The sequence below is a fragment of the Erithacus rubecula genome (assembly GCF_903797595.1).
Source record: "Erithacus rubecula genome assembly, chromosome: 11".
In the NCBI taxonomy this organism is placed as follows: domain Eukaryota; kingdom Metazoa; phylum Chordata; class Aves; order Passeriformes; family Muscicapidae; genus Erithacus; species Erithacus rubecula.
Genome location: NC_136663.1, coordinates 23,798,792 through 23,813,312, shown reverse-complemented (window position 1 = coordinate 23,813,312; position 14,521 = coordinate 23,798,792). Strand labels below are relative to the sequence as shown.

General features: G+C 41.0%; 2 protein-coding genes across 3 annotated transcripts in view; one reads left to right on the top strand and one right to left on the bottom strand.

Annotated features, from left to right (window-relative positions):
* RBP2 (retinol binding protein 2) overlaps positions 1-1,837 on the top strand; it is a 56,616-nt gene extending 54,779 nt beyond the window's left edge. The window contains exons 4-5 of the mRNA XM_079315428.1: positions 634-735; positions 1,690-1,837. Of these exons, the coding sequence (XP_079171554.1) occupies positions 634-735; positions 1,690-1,743 (156 nt within the window). The 3' untranslated portion in view covers positions 1,744-1,837. The remainder of the gene's footprint in view (positions 1-633; positions 736-1,689) is intronic.
* Positions 1-14,521, bottom strand: part of MRPS22 (mitochondrial ribosomal protein S22) — a 403,791-nt gene that overhangs the window by 366,039 nt on the left and 23,231 nt on the right. The window lies entirely within an intron of this gene.

Genomic DNA, 14,521 nt, shown 5'->3' with positions numbered 1-14,521 from the left:
GTACCTTGTCTGCTGCTAGACTGGATCACAGCAGACCAGGAGAGGGTTGAGGATGGAAGGGATCTCCTGAGAACACCAAGTCCTACCTGCCTGCTCAAGCAGGGACAGCTACAGCACATTGTCCAACCTATGGTCATATCTCTTTAAATTTCTTTGTGAAAGCACATGAAAATTTACAAATAAATTTACTGAATGAGATGATATTGATGTACTCTTCCTCTTGTTTCTTTATGCTGAGCTAGAAAAGTTCTTGTACTTTTCAGTGCAAGCCCTCAAGTCTTCACTCATGAAATTGTGTAATTTTTTCATTAATGTTTTTAACAGCAAGAAAAATGCACTTTGCATATATTGGACAGGTAGCTGTAAACACTCAACAATTCACCAGTAAGTGCGAACACTTGATACTCATTTATGTGAAGAAACTCATGGAAATGACAACAAAGCACTGCAAAATCTTCCCTTCATCACACTGTCACCCTGAAAGCATTTGGGTGTTGTTTAAATGCTTTGGGGTTTGCTTTTTTTTTATTATAGGAGGCAACTGTAATTGTGTATTCACATTGTTTGAACTAATTTTGCTATGTTCATAAAGTTCTGGTTAATGTAACTGAGTTAATGATCTGATCCATGCAGACCCTGGTGACCTGGGATGGTGACAAACTGGTGTGTGTTCAGAAAGGTGAAAAGAACAACAGGGGCTGGAAGCACTGGATTGAAGGAGACATCCTGCATCTGGTAAGGGCTGCTGCACACACCCTCAGCACATCACTGATGCTGCAGCATAGGCTCAGGTTTTCCATTTCAAAGGATTTGTTTCCTTTTTTCTGGTTAGAAAGGTCTTTAGGCAGTTCTGATCTCTGAACTCTAAGGAAATTCCCTCTCTGCTTCAACTCAGGAATGCTCAATTTCTTTCCACCTGCTCCCAATTAAGTCATAGCTCTGCAGTGTTTTTTTTTTTGCTCCAAACCACTTCCCTCTAGCTCTTAACCCTTCCTGTTACATTTCACATCTAGCATTCTCTCATCCTTATATATTTACTGGTAGGGGGGAAAAGGACAAAAAAACCCAATCAGACTGCTATAAAAATGTTATTCTTTGTTCTAAATGAAGCAATATGAACTTTTACTACACTGTGCTGTAATACAGATCAGAAACCTTGGGATATTCAAAAGGATCCCACAAACAACCTACACTGCAATTATTTTTTTCCTAGTTCAATAATAAGTTCAAACATCTAAAGTATCAAGCTGTAGCCCAAAGATAGATATGGTGAGTCCAAGGGAAGCCAGAAAAGCTTGTGCAGGAAATCAGCAAACAGTGATGTGCAGAAAGATTTCAAAATAAGTATATTGTAGAATCACAGGATCATTGAAGTTGGAAAACACCTCCAAGATCACAAAGTCTCAACTTTGTGATATGGTTTAATGGGCATGGTGGTGTTCAAAGTGCCACATCTACTCATTTTTTGAGCATTTCTCACAATGATAATGATTGCAGAGTTCCCTGGGAGAGCAGCTGAGAAATGGGCATGACAGTACTGGGCGGCCCAGCAGGTGGGCAGAGGGATTCTTGAGAGGAGCCCACTGTTCTGTCCTGTGCTTTGCTCCTCCACAAGTTTGCTTTACACATTCTTGATGTGGGCAGTCAACTTCTACCATTATGGACTTACTAATTGTTTTAACCCTGTAGGAACTGACATGTGAGGACCAGGTGTGCCATCAGACATTTAAGAAGAAGAACTGAAATGGAGCAGAACACCTCCCAGATCTTCATCACAATGTCATGCTGTTATCTTTTGTTTAAAAAGAAGAATGAAGCCGGATTTTCATTTCTTCGACACTTCTGTGTGAATGTATTATGTGCCTGTTTATGGAAGCAAACACATTTTATAGAAATAACATCAAGCAGTTACAAAGCTCATAAATTCCTTTGCCTTTCAGTCTGGAGTTAAATAAAAGTACTTGTCTTTCAAATAATGTTTCCCTGCATTTTTTAAAGACTTCCAGAGGAATGTCCATTAGCAACAGGACTGAAAATTAAGTCACAATTATTTCAGCCCCAGTCTGTGTCTCCACAGTGCTGTATTATCATCATGTCTTTGTGTGATTAAGTAACACTGGGTATTCACTGGGCTATTTCTATTTAATTTAGTCCTGGATCACTAAGTCCACAGTTTCAGGCAACAGAAAACCTCACTGAGCACAAGTCCTTTCACATCAGGACTGTTCCCTTGAATTTGGCTCAGGTCTAAAGCTGCTGCTGGCTGTCACTGACAAATACTTCACAACCTTTGGGAGGAGCAGCAGCTCCTCAGTATGATCCTAACATGGATCAATGACAGTGCTGCAACTTCCAGTCAGAACTGGCAGCCTAACAACCATCCCAGTGGAGAAATCTGCTGCTTGAACCAAACTCTGCACTTTTCTGGAGTGAAAACCAGCTCAGGACTGGGAGAGGACACTGCAGAGTGCACACAGGCTGTGTGTACCTGTGCAGAAAGAGTGCCCAGCCTGCTGCAATCTTCACCTTGTACCACCTTTCAGAGACTGTAAGAAGAAAAGTCTTTTCCATGCAATTCTTCTCAGTTTTATTCAGGGTTTTTCAAAAGAATTCATGTTCTTTGCTAAAGGCAAGTTTAAGCTAACCATGGATGATGAACACTACTTCAGTAGATAGAAACTTTTATTATTCAACAAAATGTGGGCACACCTTCCCTAGGAGAGCTTGTATGCCCAAAAGCTCATCTGCTTTTTCCCAAGGACATGAATTATTCTTATAAAATACACTGTCTTTCCTACAACCTTGCCTTTCAGATATGAAAACTTGCACATTAGCTTTAGCACTGTTAAGTTCCCTCTTGTCCATAGGCTCCATCAGTATGGGAGGAGTGAAAATCCATTAAACAGATCAGTGGTAGGGAAGTACAGAAAATATGTGAAAAAGCTTTGGCAGAAATGGAGAAGCATATGCTTTCTCCTCATCTCCACCTGCTCCTCAGCCCACTCATTGTCAATAGCTCAGGGCAGGAAAGGAGTGAAAGTCTCCCAGCTGACAACTAGGTTACATCTGCAAAAATCTGATTAATATACCACCAATACTTCTATGGCCATGGCCATTATCCTGCTTCCAGCTGGGACTGAGCTAATTTTTATTTCAGTAGCTAGTACAGAGCTGTGTTTTGGATTTAGCAGGAGAATGATGTTGATAGCACACTGATGATGTAGTTGCTTCCTCTAAGTCAAGGACATCCTGCTCTGCCTATGAGGAGCTGCACAAGAAGGGGAGGGAGCAGGACAGCTGACCCAAACTGGTCAAAGGGATATTTTCATCACAGAACATCATGCTGAGCATGCAAAGCTGCGAGAAGGAAGAGGGAAAACTGTTGTGTTTGGGATGGCATTCCCCAGAAATTCCTGGGTCATCCCAGGGAGCTTTTACATATGATGGACCCCTCTGTCCTGGACATGGCTGAACACCCACCTGGGAAGGGTGAATGGGCTCCTTGTTCTGCTTTTTCTTCACCCATTAAAGTGTCTTTAGCTCAGCCCAGAAGTTTTCTCTGGCTCTGTGGTGCAGGGTTGCCAGGTGGAGTTAAATCACCATAGGCATAGAAGTGCATATGTCAGGATATTTTATGAATTGGACTTTGCCTCTCCTGATAAAGGTTGACTTGATATCAAACTTCCCATGTCCTTTGCCTGAGCAATACTTTCATGTTGGTTTGCACAGAAGAAACAGCACCTAGAGTTAGTAAACTCTTTCTTTTGTCTTATTCAGCCCTGACCTGGACTTTTCAGTAGAAATGTGTTTAGTTCATACTTCTAAGTCTCTGCTAATTACAAGGATAAAAAAAGTACCACAGCTCATTAAGCTTTCAAAATATTATCAAAATGTAATCACTAGGAAACAAAATGTGTGTGTTTTAATCAGAGACATTTCTCCTGGTTGGTTCTTGTCAGGACAAGACAAAACCCTGTTTGTAAATCCACACCAAACCATAAATCCATAGAAGACCTTTCACATATCACAAGGAACTCTCATCAATTCACTAATGGTGATTTGAAGAGGGAAAGCAAACATTCTTCAACTGGTTTCTTGGCTGGAGCACAATGGACTATGATTAGGAGAAAACTGGATCCATTTTTTTACCTATGCTGGAAATTAAAGTTTCAGAGTTTTTAACAGGAAGTGATGAAATATGCAAGCTTTTTTACCCTCCAAAAGCACATTTTGGTTTTGCACATACTGATACTCAAGAACTTGCAACCTCCTTCAAAGCTGCACGCACAGTGCTGGAGACAGAGGAGATATTCATTCTGTTGCATCATAATTACTTCCAAAGGTGTCCTTGTTTGTATCATATTTGTGATGTTAGGCTGGTCTCTGAGCTGTTCAAAGTCCCTTATCTCCTTGTCAGCAGATTAAATACTTGTGCTGGAGGAATGGACCTTGCTGGTAAATCTAAGAATGTTCATTCACATCTTTTCAACCCTCTGGCACACAGTGCTGTCTCAGCTGCTTTGAAGGATTACTATTTGCATGGATTCTTTTCCTTGCAGAGAATATTGCTCAAATACAGCCCCAGGAAGATAATTTAACAGCAACCTTCTCATCCAGTGTAGTGGGATACCCTGGATGGGTTCTGGCACCCACCAAAGCCTCCCTCTCTCTCCCCTCTGCAAATGCCCAGGGAGAGAAAAACCAGCAAAGGGTTCATGGCTTCAGATAAGGTCTGGGAGAGAGATCCCTCACCAGACACCACCATGGGCAAAACAGGCTCTAATTAGAGATATTAATTGACTTTGTTACAAACAAAACAAAGCAAGATAATGAGAAATAAAATAAGTTTTGAAAGTACCTTCCTCCTACCCCTCCCTCCTTCCCAGCTCTGCCTCCTGCTCCCAGAGGTACAAGGAAACAGGAATGGGGTTATGGTCAGTTCCTCACCCCTGGCTTCTCCTGCTGCTCAGGGACAGGAGTCCTTCCCCTGCTGCCCATGGGGTCCCTCCCACAGGAAACAGTTCCCTGAGAGCTTCTCCAAAATGAGCCATGGACAGCATCCTCCCAAAACTGCTGCAGTGTGAGCCCATCCCATGGACAGCAACCTCCCAAAACTGTTGCAGTGTGAGTCCATCCCATGGACAGCAACCTCCCAAAACTGCTGCAGTGTGAGTCCATCCCATGAACAGCATCCTCCCAAAACTGCTGCAGTGTGCTCTCTGCATCCCTGGGGATGCCCAGGGGCTGTGGGATGATCTCTGCATCCCTGGGGATCCCCAGGGACTGTGGGATGATCTCTGCATCCCTGGGGATGCTGAGGGGCTCTGGGAATGATCTCTGCATCCCACATGCCCCCCAAAGGCTGCAGGGGCACACTTGCCCCACCCTGGGCACCTCAGGCTGCAGAGGAATCCCAGCTCTGGTGCCTGGAGCATCCCTGCCCCTCTTCCTCCCTGCCCTTGCTGGCTCAGAGCTGTTCCTCTCTCAACCCACTCTTGTCTGGCCACAACTGTGCAATAACTTTTTTCTCTTTTCTCAGATCTGTTCTCCCAGAGGTGTTCCCACCATTTCAGGCCACCAGCCCTGGCCAGCAGCACCTCTGTGTTTGGAGCTGCCAGGATTGGCTCTGTGGACACCAAGGAAGTTTCCAGCAGCTGCTCACAGAAGCCAACCCTGGAGCTCCCACCCTGCCAGAGCTTGGCCATGCAAACCCAATAAACCCAGAACAGAAAAGCCTGAACAATACAAATGTGCTTCCTTGTGAGTGCAGTACCATTACCTGTCACTGGGCTTTTCAAATGACAATGACAAAGCTATGTGGAACAAATGTTTATGGTGGAATTGCTAAAAATTTCTGCATTGAGCCAACTGGCTCTGCATTGAGCCAATTTTTCTTCCAAAAAACTATGCATTTTATTGCCAACTGCTAAAAAAAAAAAGAGCAAACCTGCAGGCAGAGGCTGTAGAATAATGTTTATTGCTCCTACCACTTGTGTTCTGTAGCAAAGCCCTGCAGTGCTGTCTTGGTCTGGAGGGTCACAGGAATGCACAGAATGCCTTCCCAATTTGCCATGGATGTCCTGGATGCTCTGCTGCTTGTGAAAGATACTCCACTGCCATCTGGCAAGAAGTCTGAGGGTTTTAAATCAGCATTTACTTCAAAATGGCATGAAGACAAAATTTAACAAAAATAAGATTTATTTGTATTCTTTTAAGCAAGGGTGTATATTTTGCTTAGTGGTGAGAGATTGACAGAAAGGATTTATTTAGAAAGTTTTCTTCCTGCTAGAAGATATTATTTTCTTTAATTTGTGACTGATTTAAAGGGCAGAGGTTGCAGATGCTTTAATTTCAGCTTGCTGATAACACATCTTATGCAGATTGTAAGAATTAGAAGAAATAATTTTGTGAAAACGAGATTTAAAATACTACTAATGAGACAAGCTTTTCAATAGCTGCAAAAATTTTGTCAGTTTTTCTCTAAATATCACATTTTCTTTAATTATATCTCATACTGCTTCAGCCATCATTAAATAGAAATGGGAATGCAATAGATAACAGTAGATATTCCAGAATCCTTCAAGGTGGAGGAAAGCTTGGAAAGATAAGGAGCTTTGTGTTCTGTGAGAGCAAACATGATTTTATTTGGAGAAAGGATATAAGGAATAGGGGCACACTCTCCTCCATGCTCCAGAGTGGGAGAAGATGAGCAGGACAAGGAGGAGCAGCCTGGAACTGCAGCATGGAAACTGGTGGCCTTTGTCACTGCACCCAAAGTTAATGGTTTTCCTGTAATTCCTTAATTGTCTTCCCCTGTCACCTCTATTTCATTCACTTTTGGTACACACATGCACCATATCCATGAATATATATATATATATATTTACATCCAAGGGCAGAAGGGTTCATAGGTGCCCACACCTACATTTGTTTGCCCACACTCCCACAGCTTCTGAAGCAGTTGCCCAAAGCAGGCTGGCCAAGCAAACCTGACTGTAAAAAACAAAGTCTCTAAATGTAATATTTCTCCAATATTATGTGAAAATTAATACCCTGATAGAACGCCTCCAGTAAAAGAAAGGCTACAGGGTGAACTCATGTTTATCAAGTCCCAGAAAATCATTTAGGATAAATGCCTGTAACCATGGAAAAGCTTCAGCTGGATGCCAAGGAACTCAACCATGAGATAAAATCCCCTAGAAACCAAGCTTTGGTGGTTCTGCTGCTCCCAGCAGTACTTGCTTCATTGCCTACTTCACAATATTTAATATTTTTTCTACTTACTAAATGATCTGATTTGTCTTTTTCTGGCTGTCTCTCTAGTAACTGACTTGTTTTTTCAGAAATTGCTCACCCTTTCCTACACATGTGTGGGGGGAAAGAACTTTAATAATGGAAGCATACATTTTCTCTTGGAGGTGCTATAAATCCAAAGAGTGCCCAAATTTCCTGATGATCAGACTAAAGCTGTGCTCTCCAGAAGGGCAGCAGTCCTGAGGAGCTGAAGAGTGCAGTGTGCCTTTTCCAGACATTGCTTTAAAACCCCCCACCCCATGGTGATGCCTTCAGCTTGAGCAGAGAGAGGTTTTGGCACAAAAGTGAGAGCAGTCGTGATAAAAGTCGGTGTAACAAGTAAGACAACAGTAGATCTTCACAATATGTAATTTTATCTTTTCTTGATATGGTTTTAGTTAATTTTCAGCTTTTGAAATAATTATAATGGTGTCAACTAGATATTGGAGCTTGTTTTGCTTGTAGATTACTTAAGTCAGAGCATTTCCAGGGAGTCAGACCCTGATCAGCCTCTACTGCAAACAAACTGTAGATTCTCAAGATGCAGAATTTAATGCATTCAAAGCATCAGGGTCAGAAAAATGTGTATTGCTATTCACTGTTTTTTGATACAATAAATTAATGCAATTAAGTTCCTGAATTTAGAGACAGGGTTTTAAGTTAAGCATTTTTCTTTTTGCTTAGATATTGAAAACAAGCAACTAAAAATAAAGGCATGTGACATATGGCATTTTTTTTCTGTCATTTAAAAAAATATAAATTTACATTTATTTATATAAACATTTATCGTATAATAATCATGTGCAACTTAATTTAAATTATACTGTCATTTTCTAAACTTTTTTTTTTTTTTTTTTTTTTTTTTTTTTTGAGGAGCCAAAAACAGCCAAATAGTCAGGAGAAACACCTGGAAGATGAGCTTTACTGGTTAGAGGATTAAGGCAGAGTTGAATTACTCCCTTTGTGAAATAACAGCCTTGGTTCTCTAAAAACACAGACTGCTGTTTGCCACTAATGGGTGCCTTGTGTAGCATTACAGCAAATTGCTTTCCTTGATGGCATAAACTGAGCACACAGCAAACACAAGCACTTAGTTAAAATGTTAGCACATCCAGAGTCACCAAAGGAAAATAACTTTTCCAGAGCAAGGGTTGGGATCATAAGAGCTGAAGGGTTCCTGATTTAGGGGACTAAAAGAAGAAGCAGCCCCAGGTTTTCTCTGGCCCTGCTGATTGCACAGTGGTTGTGCAGCAGGGCAAAGGGACAGAGGCTGGGATTAGGTGACAGTGGCAGGAGGAGCTGGACCCCTGGCAGGAGCAATGTCCCAGTGGAAATCCACAGTCCTTGCCTGAGCTTGGCTTTCCAGGTTTTCTTGACTTGCTTCTTCACAAGGATAAACCTCTAGATGCTGTTAATACATTTTTTGTCATCTGTTTCAAAAAGGGCAATCCTTTCACAAAGTCACCAAAAAAAAAAAAAAAAAATCTGTTTTGCTTACTGTGCATCTCAATATAAACAAACACAAGCAAGGCTGTGCAGGAAAAGGCTGTGCCTTGCATAAGCAAGGCTGTGCACCATAACAGCTTCTCAGATCACAGGAGTTATTTATAAAGTATGTGACAGAACTCTGTAAATGTCCTACTGCAACTAACTTAAATAGAACCAGACCCAGAACATATTTGGAATCTTCCAGTGAAAAATAGAAAGTATTTTGGCACCTTGGAACTGGTTAAATGAGGCCCAAATAGTTCACCTCACCCTGAAAATTTGTTTTCTAATGGAAGTGACACAGATTAAAATTCTTGCATAGAATAAATTAGTATCACTCTGGTAGATATAGCAACAGTGCACCAATTTCTCTAATAAATTGGGCCTGCAATCTATTCCAGATATATGCACTCCTCTGCCTTGGCCAGCAATAGAACAACCAAGACTTCTCAATCCATCCATTCTGGACAGAATTCTGCAGCCAAGTATGTTCCTATGCCATTGTTCACCCACAAATATTTAGGCTGAAGAACTACTTAACCAAAATTGAGGGAATTCACCATTTTTCATTGAAAGACCAGAGTTAGCAGGCATCACTGAAAACTGAAATAATTTTATTTACTTCTGCAGAAGACAATTAAAACTACAGTTTAGAAATATGTGATAAATATTCTCTCCCAGACAGATTTACTACAAAAACAGTTTGGGGTTTTTGTGTCCAGACATCAGAGAGGAAAAGAAATGAACAGGATCAAGGCGCCATCGAGTGGTGAATCTTCTACTCACAGTGCTCTTTTCCCTCAGTGACTTTTAAATAAATTTACCCCTGTGGTAATTGAATAACATCCTTGCCATTTCCTTTTAAGAACAGAACTGTTAAGGTAATTTGTGTACTCATAACCCATCACAGCTTTCCAACTACTTTTACTTTAGGGGCATGAAATTCCAACAATGTACTGGCTACATGTTGTTAAAACTCCTCAGTTTTAATTTGGAAAGCCATATAAAAAATAATCCATCTCCATTTTCGATGGAAGAATTCATAAAAGTATGAGTGGGTTATGGTTATTATTGCTGCTTGGAGAGAGGGGGAAGCTATTGTAGAATGGCAAAAACAAAGCATAAGAGTTGAAACAGAAACCTCTAGGATGAAAAGCCTAAACTTTTTAGTCTAGTTTTTTTAGTTTTTTTAGACTAAACTGAGATTCTGTACTGGTCCTCACTCATCAACAGATTTTATACTTTATCTTTAAAAATTAATTTATCCAGATCTGAATGCTGCAAATCCTATGTCAGGTTCCATTTATGTAATATACTGACCAAGGACTGAAAAACAGATATTCAAATCTAAAATAATTCATTGCTACAGTCTGAGTTTAGAAATTCAAACAATGGACAGAGATTGCTGAGATAACATGAAGCCCACAAGATACACAGCACACACTAATATTGTTGAATTACATACATAAACGACTGTATCTCCGAAAAAAAATTAATGATTCAGGTTCTACTAGAAATGGGAAAACAAAAGAAACAGTGCTAATATAAAATTTGAACATATAAATATATTGCTATGTTTGCCTCTGGCAGTATGTTATTTATGTGTTATTATTGTAAAAGAGCAGGGATAAAATTTAATACAGCTTTCATCACTGCCTGCTCTCCTACATAAACAACTTGTTACAGGGTTATTGTGAAGGAAAAGCTCTCAGTGCAAAGACACACATCCAGTGCTGCAGAAATGCCACAGAATCCTGTGTGCTGCTGGTCTGCTGGGCACAATGTAAACTCAAAAACCCTGTAACTATGGAACTCCAGTCATAAACACAAAGGGGTTTGAGCATTTCTAGAAAAACCCCCACAAATGAAACTGCTGTAAGCAAATTTAAAAATGAGCATAGATTTTAAGGGAAAAAAGTTCCAAACCTGTTGACAAAGCCATCTTCCGTTTGACAGGCATATCTTGAGAGAATAGTGTTGGATTATGATCACATTTGGGGTTTCTAGAAGGTTCTTCTGACACCCTGTGTAAATTTGAGACTAAGACACAGCAGCAGGGTTTGGGTTTCTGTTCCAACACACCACAAGGCTGAGCTGCCTTTGAGCCCTGGGGGACCTGACTGCTATCAATTGATAAAGACAAGACTTTGTGCCTGAGCAGTGGGATTGCAGTGACAGCAGTGGTATCTGTGGTTCCAAGGCAATGCCCTTTCCTTTGCTTGATGAAATGCACAAGTGGAAGGTGCCTGGCATCACTGCACTGCCACATAAGCAGCTCCTGCATCACTGCTGCTCCTTTGGGACAGGCAGCAGTGTTTGGGTACCATACTGAGGAACTTGGATTCTGGGTTGTTCTGGGCATTCTACAGACACTGCAGTAGGAGCTGAAGTCTCACCTCTGCATCTGAAAAGTACAAAAATGCCAGATCAAGAGAAAACAACCAACTTCCTTCCTTCACCAGCCACAGTCAATTATCAAAGTCTGGCCATGAACCTTTCATGTTGACTCACTGCCCATAGTGCTACTCTTAAATTTCCTTTTTTTACCACTTTGTATCTAGATTAAAAAAACCTCTGTGTCAATTTTGTCTAACTTTAATAGAAAGCAAACACTGTTCTCAGTTTTCCAGGGTGCTGGCAACAAATGCTATTCAATAAAAATTTTTTGCAAGCTAATGGAAAATCTGATGCTGAATCATTTCCCAAGAATGCTCCAACTCCATAGTCAGCAGTGATAAGTTAATAATATATAATAGCAAATAAAAATGGAAATCACAGAGTCTCTCTGTCCTGAGATCAATGTCATTACAGAAATTTTTAAGTAGCTGCTGGACTGATACTCCTCAGACAAGAAGAAACCATTTTATAGGTTTTCTAGTGCATGTTATCTCAAGACTATATTCAGGGCAAACTAAACTGCTCACTGAATCAGATCTTAGGAACAGTTTGGCAGGTTTGAAGATGAGCAAAGAAATGGAATAAGCTTATCTGAAGCCTCAAAACTCAGTAAAAAAACATTAGTACCAGCACTCGACTGTAGTGGATGGCATTATAAATCTGATAAAGAAAGAAATTACAAGCTCCAAACTTGGAATACCTAGGAGGATATAAACAGCTGCCTCCTGAACCACTTCTGTGGTTTAAGGCCTGCCCTTTTGCCACCAAACTTAATGGAAATGGAATCATGCCAGAATTGGAGTTGTGGCCTGCAGGAAATAAAACAAGAAGCAAGTGTTAATAAATCAGGAGCACTAACAGGTCAATCAGGATGGTTCTTGCTAAGTGATTACATGAATGACATAAAGATAGCACTTATCTAATGAATCAATTGTGCCCAAAGAAGTTGTAGCACAAGAGGTCAAGAACTGGAGTCTTTATATTACATACAACACTTTGGTCTCTCTCACTGACAACTTTTTTTCTCAGAGTTGTCTGTTTAAAGACATCTGTCCTGGTTTGAAAGGACAGGTGTCTGCCAGTAAGGGCAGAAGTTTCCCTTTGGAATAGAGACTTTGGTTCCACTCCCCCCTCCAAGTATTATAATTGTTTGAATCAAGGACTCTGAGGCAGAGATAAGGGGGCGGGAATAACAGCTCTTTTACTAATATATCTAACTGTACAAGCAGAGAACAATAACAGTTAAAATTGCTAACAGAACGAAATAGATAACTCGGTGTCAGTCCCTTTAGATGCAAGCACGCTGTCTCTGTGCTTAGTCCACAGCCCGGATTTGCCGAAGGGAAGGCGGGAACGGAGGCAGGAGGGGGGGGGGGGGGGAGGGGTGGCAGCGGCCACGCCGGTCCCGGGTGGGAACGGGCTGGAGCGACGGCTCCTCGCTCACCGTGTGTGTCCGGGGGATCAGCTGTGTCCGCAGAGGCAGGAGGCTGGAACGGGGCAGATGCAGGGCAGGTGATCACAGAGGGTCTGGCTCTCCTGTGCTCGGCCGCGTGGCTGAACGATCCCAGAGTGCCCTCCCGGAAGCCTCAGAGGCCCCTCCGGGAGCCGTTCCCACCCACCCCTTTATCTGGACTCATCAGCGACCCTGGGTGTAACCCAGCCAGCTCTATTGGCATGATAATGGGAAAAATTCTTTCAATTGACACAGTAACAGAAAAACACTCAACCCCCAACAACATCTCTCTGCTTGTTATTAGCATGTGGGTATCACATATTGTGGTGCTACCACAATTGATACTTTAGATTTTCTCTTTAAAGTAAATCCATATCAGATGCTGGTGAAAGTATTGCTGATTATTTTAATTATTTTATTGCTGGATTTTAAGAAGTGTGGTATTTGTGCTCACATAAAACCCCTTTAAAAATAGTAAACCTTTCTACTGAAATTTGAACACAGTCTGAAACAGGTTATCTTGTTGAGATGAAGACACCCAGTACAAAAAGTCCAAACCCACATGGCTGAAGTTTGGCAGAATTGTGAGTTGAAATGGCAGGTTTATAATGAAAGTGTCAGGAAATAGTATTTTAGATGACACCAAATACAAAACTTCCAATCCCTCCTTTACCTACTGCAGTATCTCATTCCTCTGCATGCACCACATACATGATTGTATTTGAAGGAATAACCATTTTTGGAAACAATCATTTTATGCACCATCAGGCTGCCACAGGTTGCACGTTTTGGAGGGGATGGGATTATATTTTTTTCTAATGAAAACTCCAGCCTTTTGACAGTTCTTATCTCTTTACTGGCATTTTAATTCCTCATTATTCTAGTCAGGTTAATGTTTGGTACATGGGTCAGGATGGTATCCAAGGATTGGCACCTCAGGGCAAAGGAGACAAAGTGCATTCCACACCACTGCTGTGTCCCTGAGCCACCACGGGGTGAAATCCTAACAAGGGAGACTTTAATTCAGATTTACAGCAGGGTTTGTCTCACAGCTCTGCCACCTACATGTTAATAACACCTTTCCTTTAAACCCACCATGTTCCATCAGTCTTCACTGTCTGCCGAGTTAAGGCTGCAGCCAGTTCTGCTTTAGTTCACTGCACTGCAAGTATTAACTCCTGGCAATCAGCAGCGCAGCACATTAATTACACGTGTGAAATAAACACTTCACAATACTGTAGAGCTGACCTGAAGAGGTAAGTGCCTGTTTCTCTGTTTCAAGGACCTTGAATTTGTGTCCTGGGTAGATCAACCAGGGCAAAGAAACTCTGGACCCAGCACTGAGCTGCCTACTGCAGCAAGCAGCAGCACACACTATATTTATTACATATAATTATTACATGTAATATACATACACTACATTCTATTTCTAGATTTTCTAACCTATTCTATTATTATATTATTAATAAATTGCATTTATTATTTATTTTTAAGTATGGCTCTACCTGATAGCACTCCTGAGCTGAATAGGAATTTTCACACATATAGGATGTGCCACATAGATAAGACTCTTATTTCAGACCTCTAGTCTTTACCTGAGAGAAGAAGAAAGTGGACTGGTATTTTATTGTTAAAACATCAAGTAAATTTCGTTTGGTACATTAAGGATAAACTATAGGGGATTGTGATTGATATCCCAAACTGCTTTAATATTTTTCTCTGAAATAATGATACTAGACTTTTTCTAACCTTAAAATGCTATATCCTACTTCCAAAAAAACTTTTATTTCCAAACAAATTCAAAACCTGCCAGTCATTTCATAGCCAAAAGGTCCTTTTTAATGCTTTGCATTGAGAACTTCCAAGAGATTTAAAAGTAGCTTTGCACCT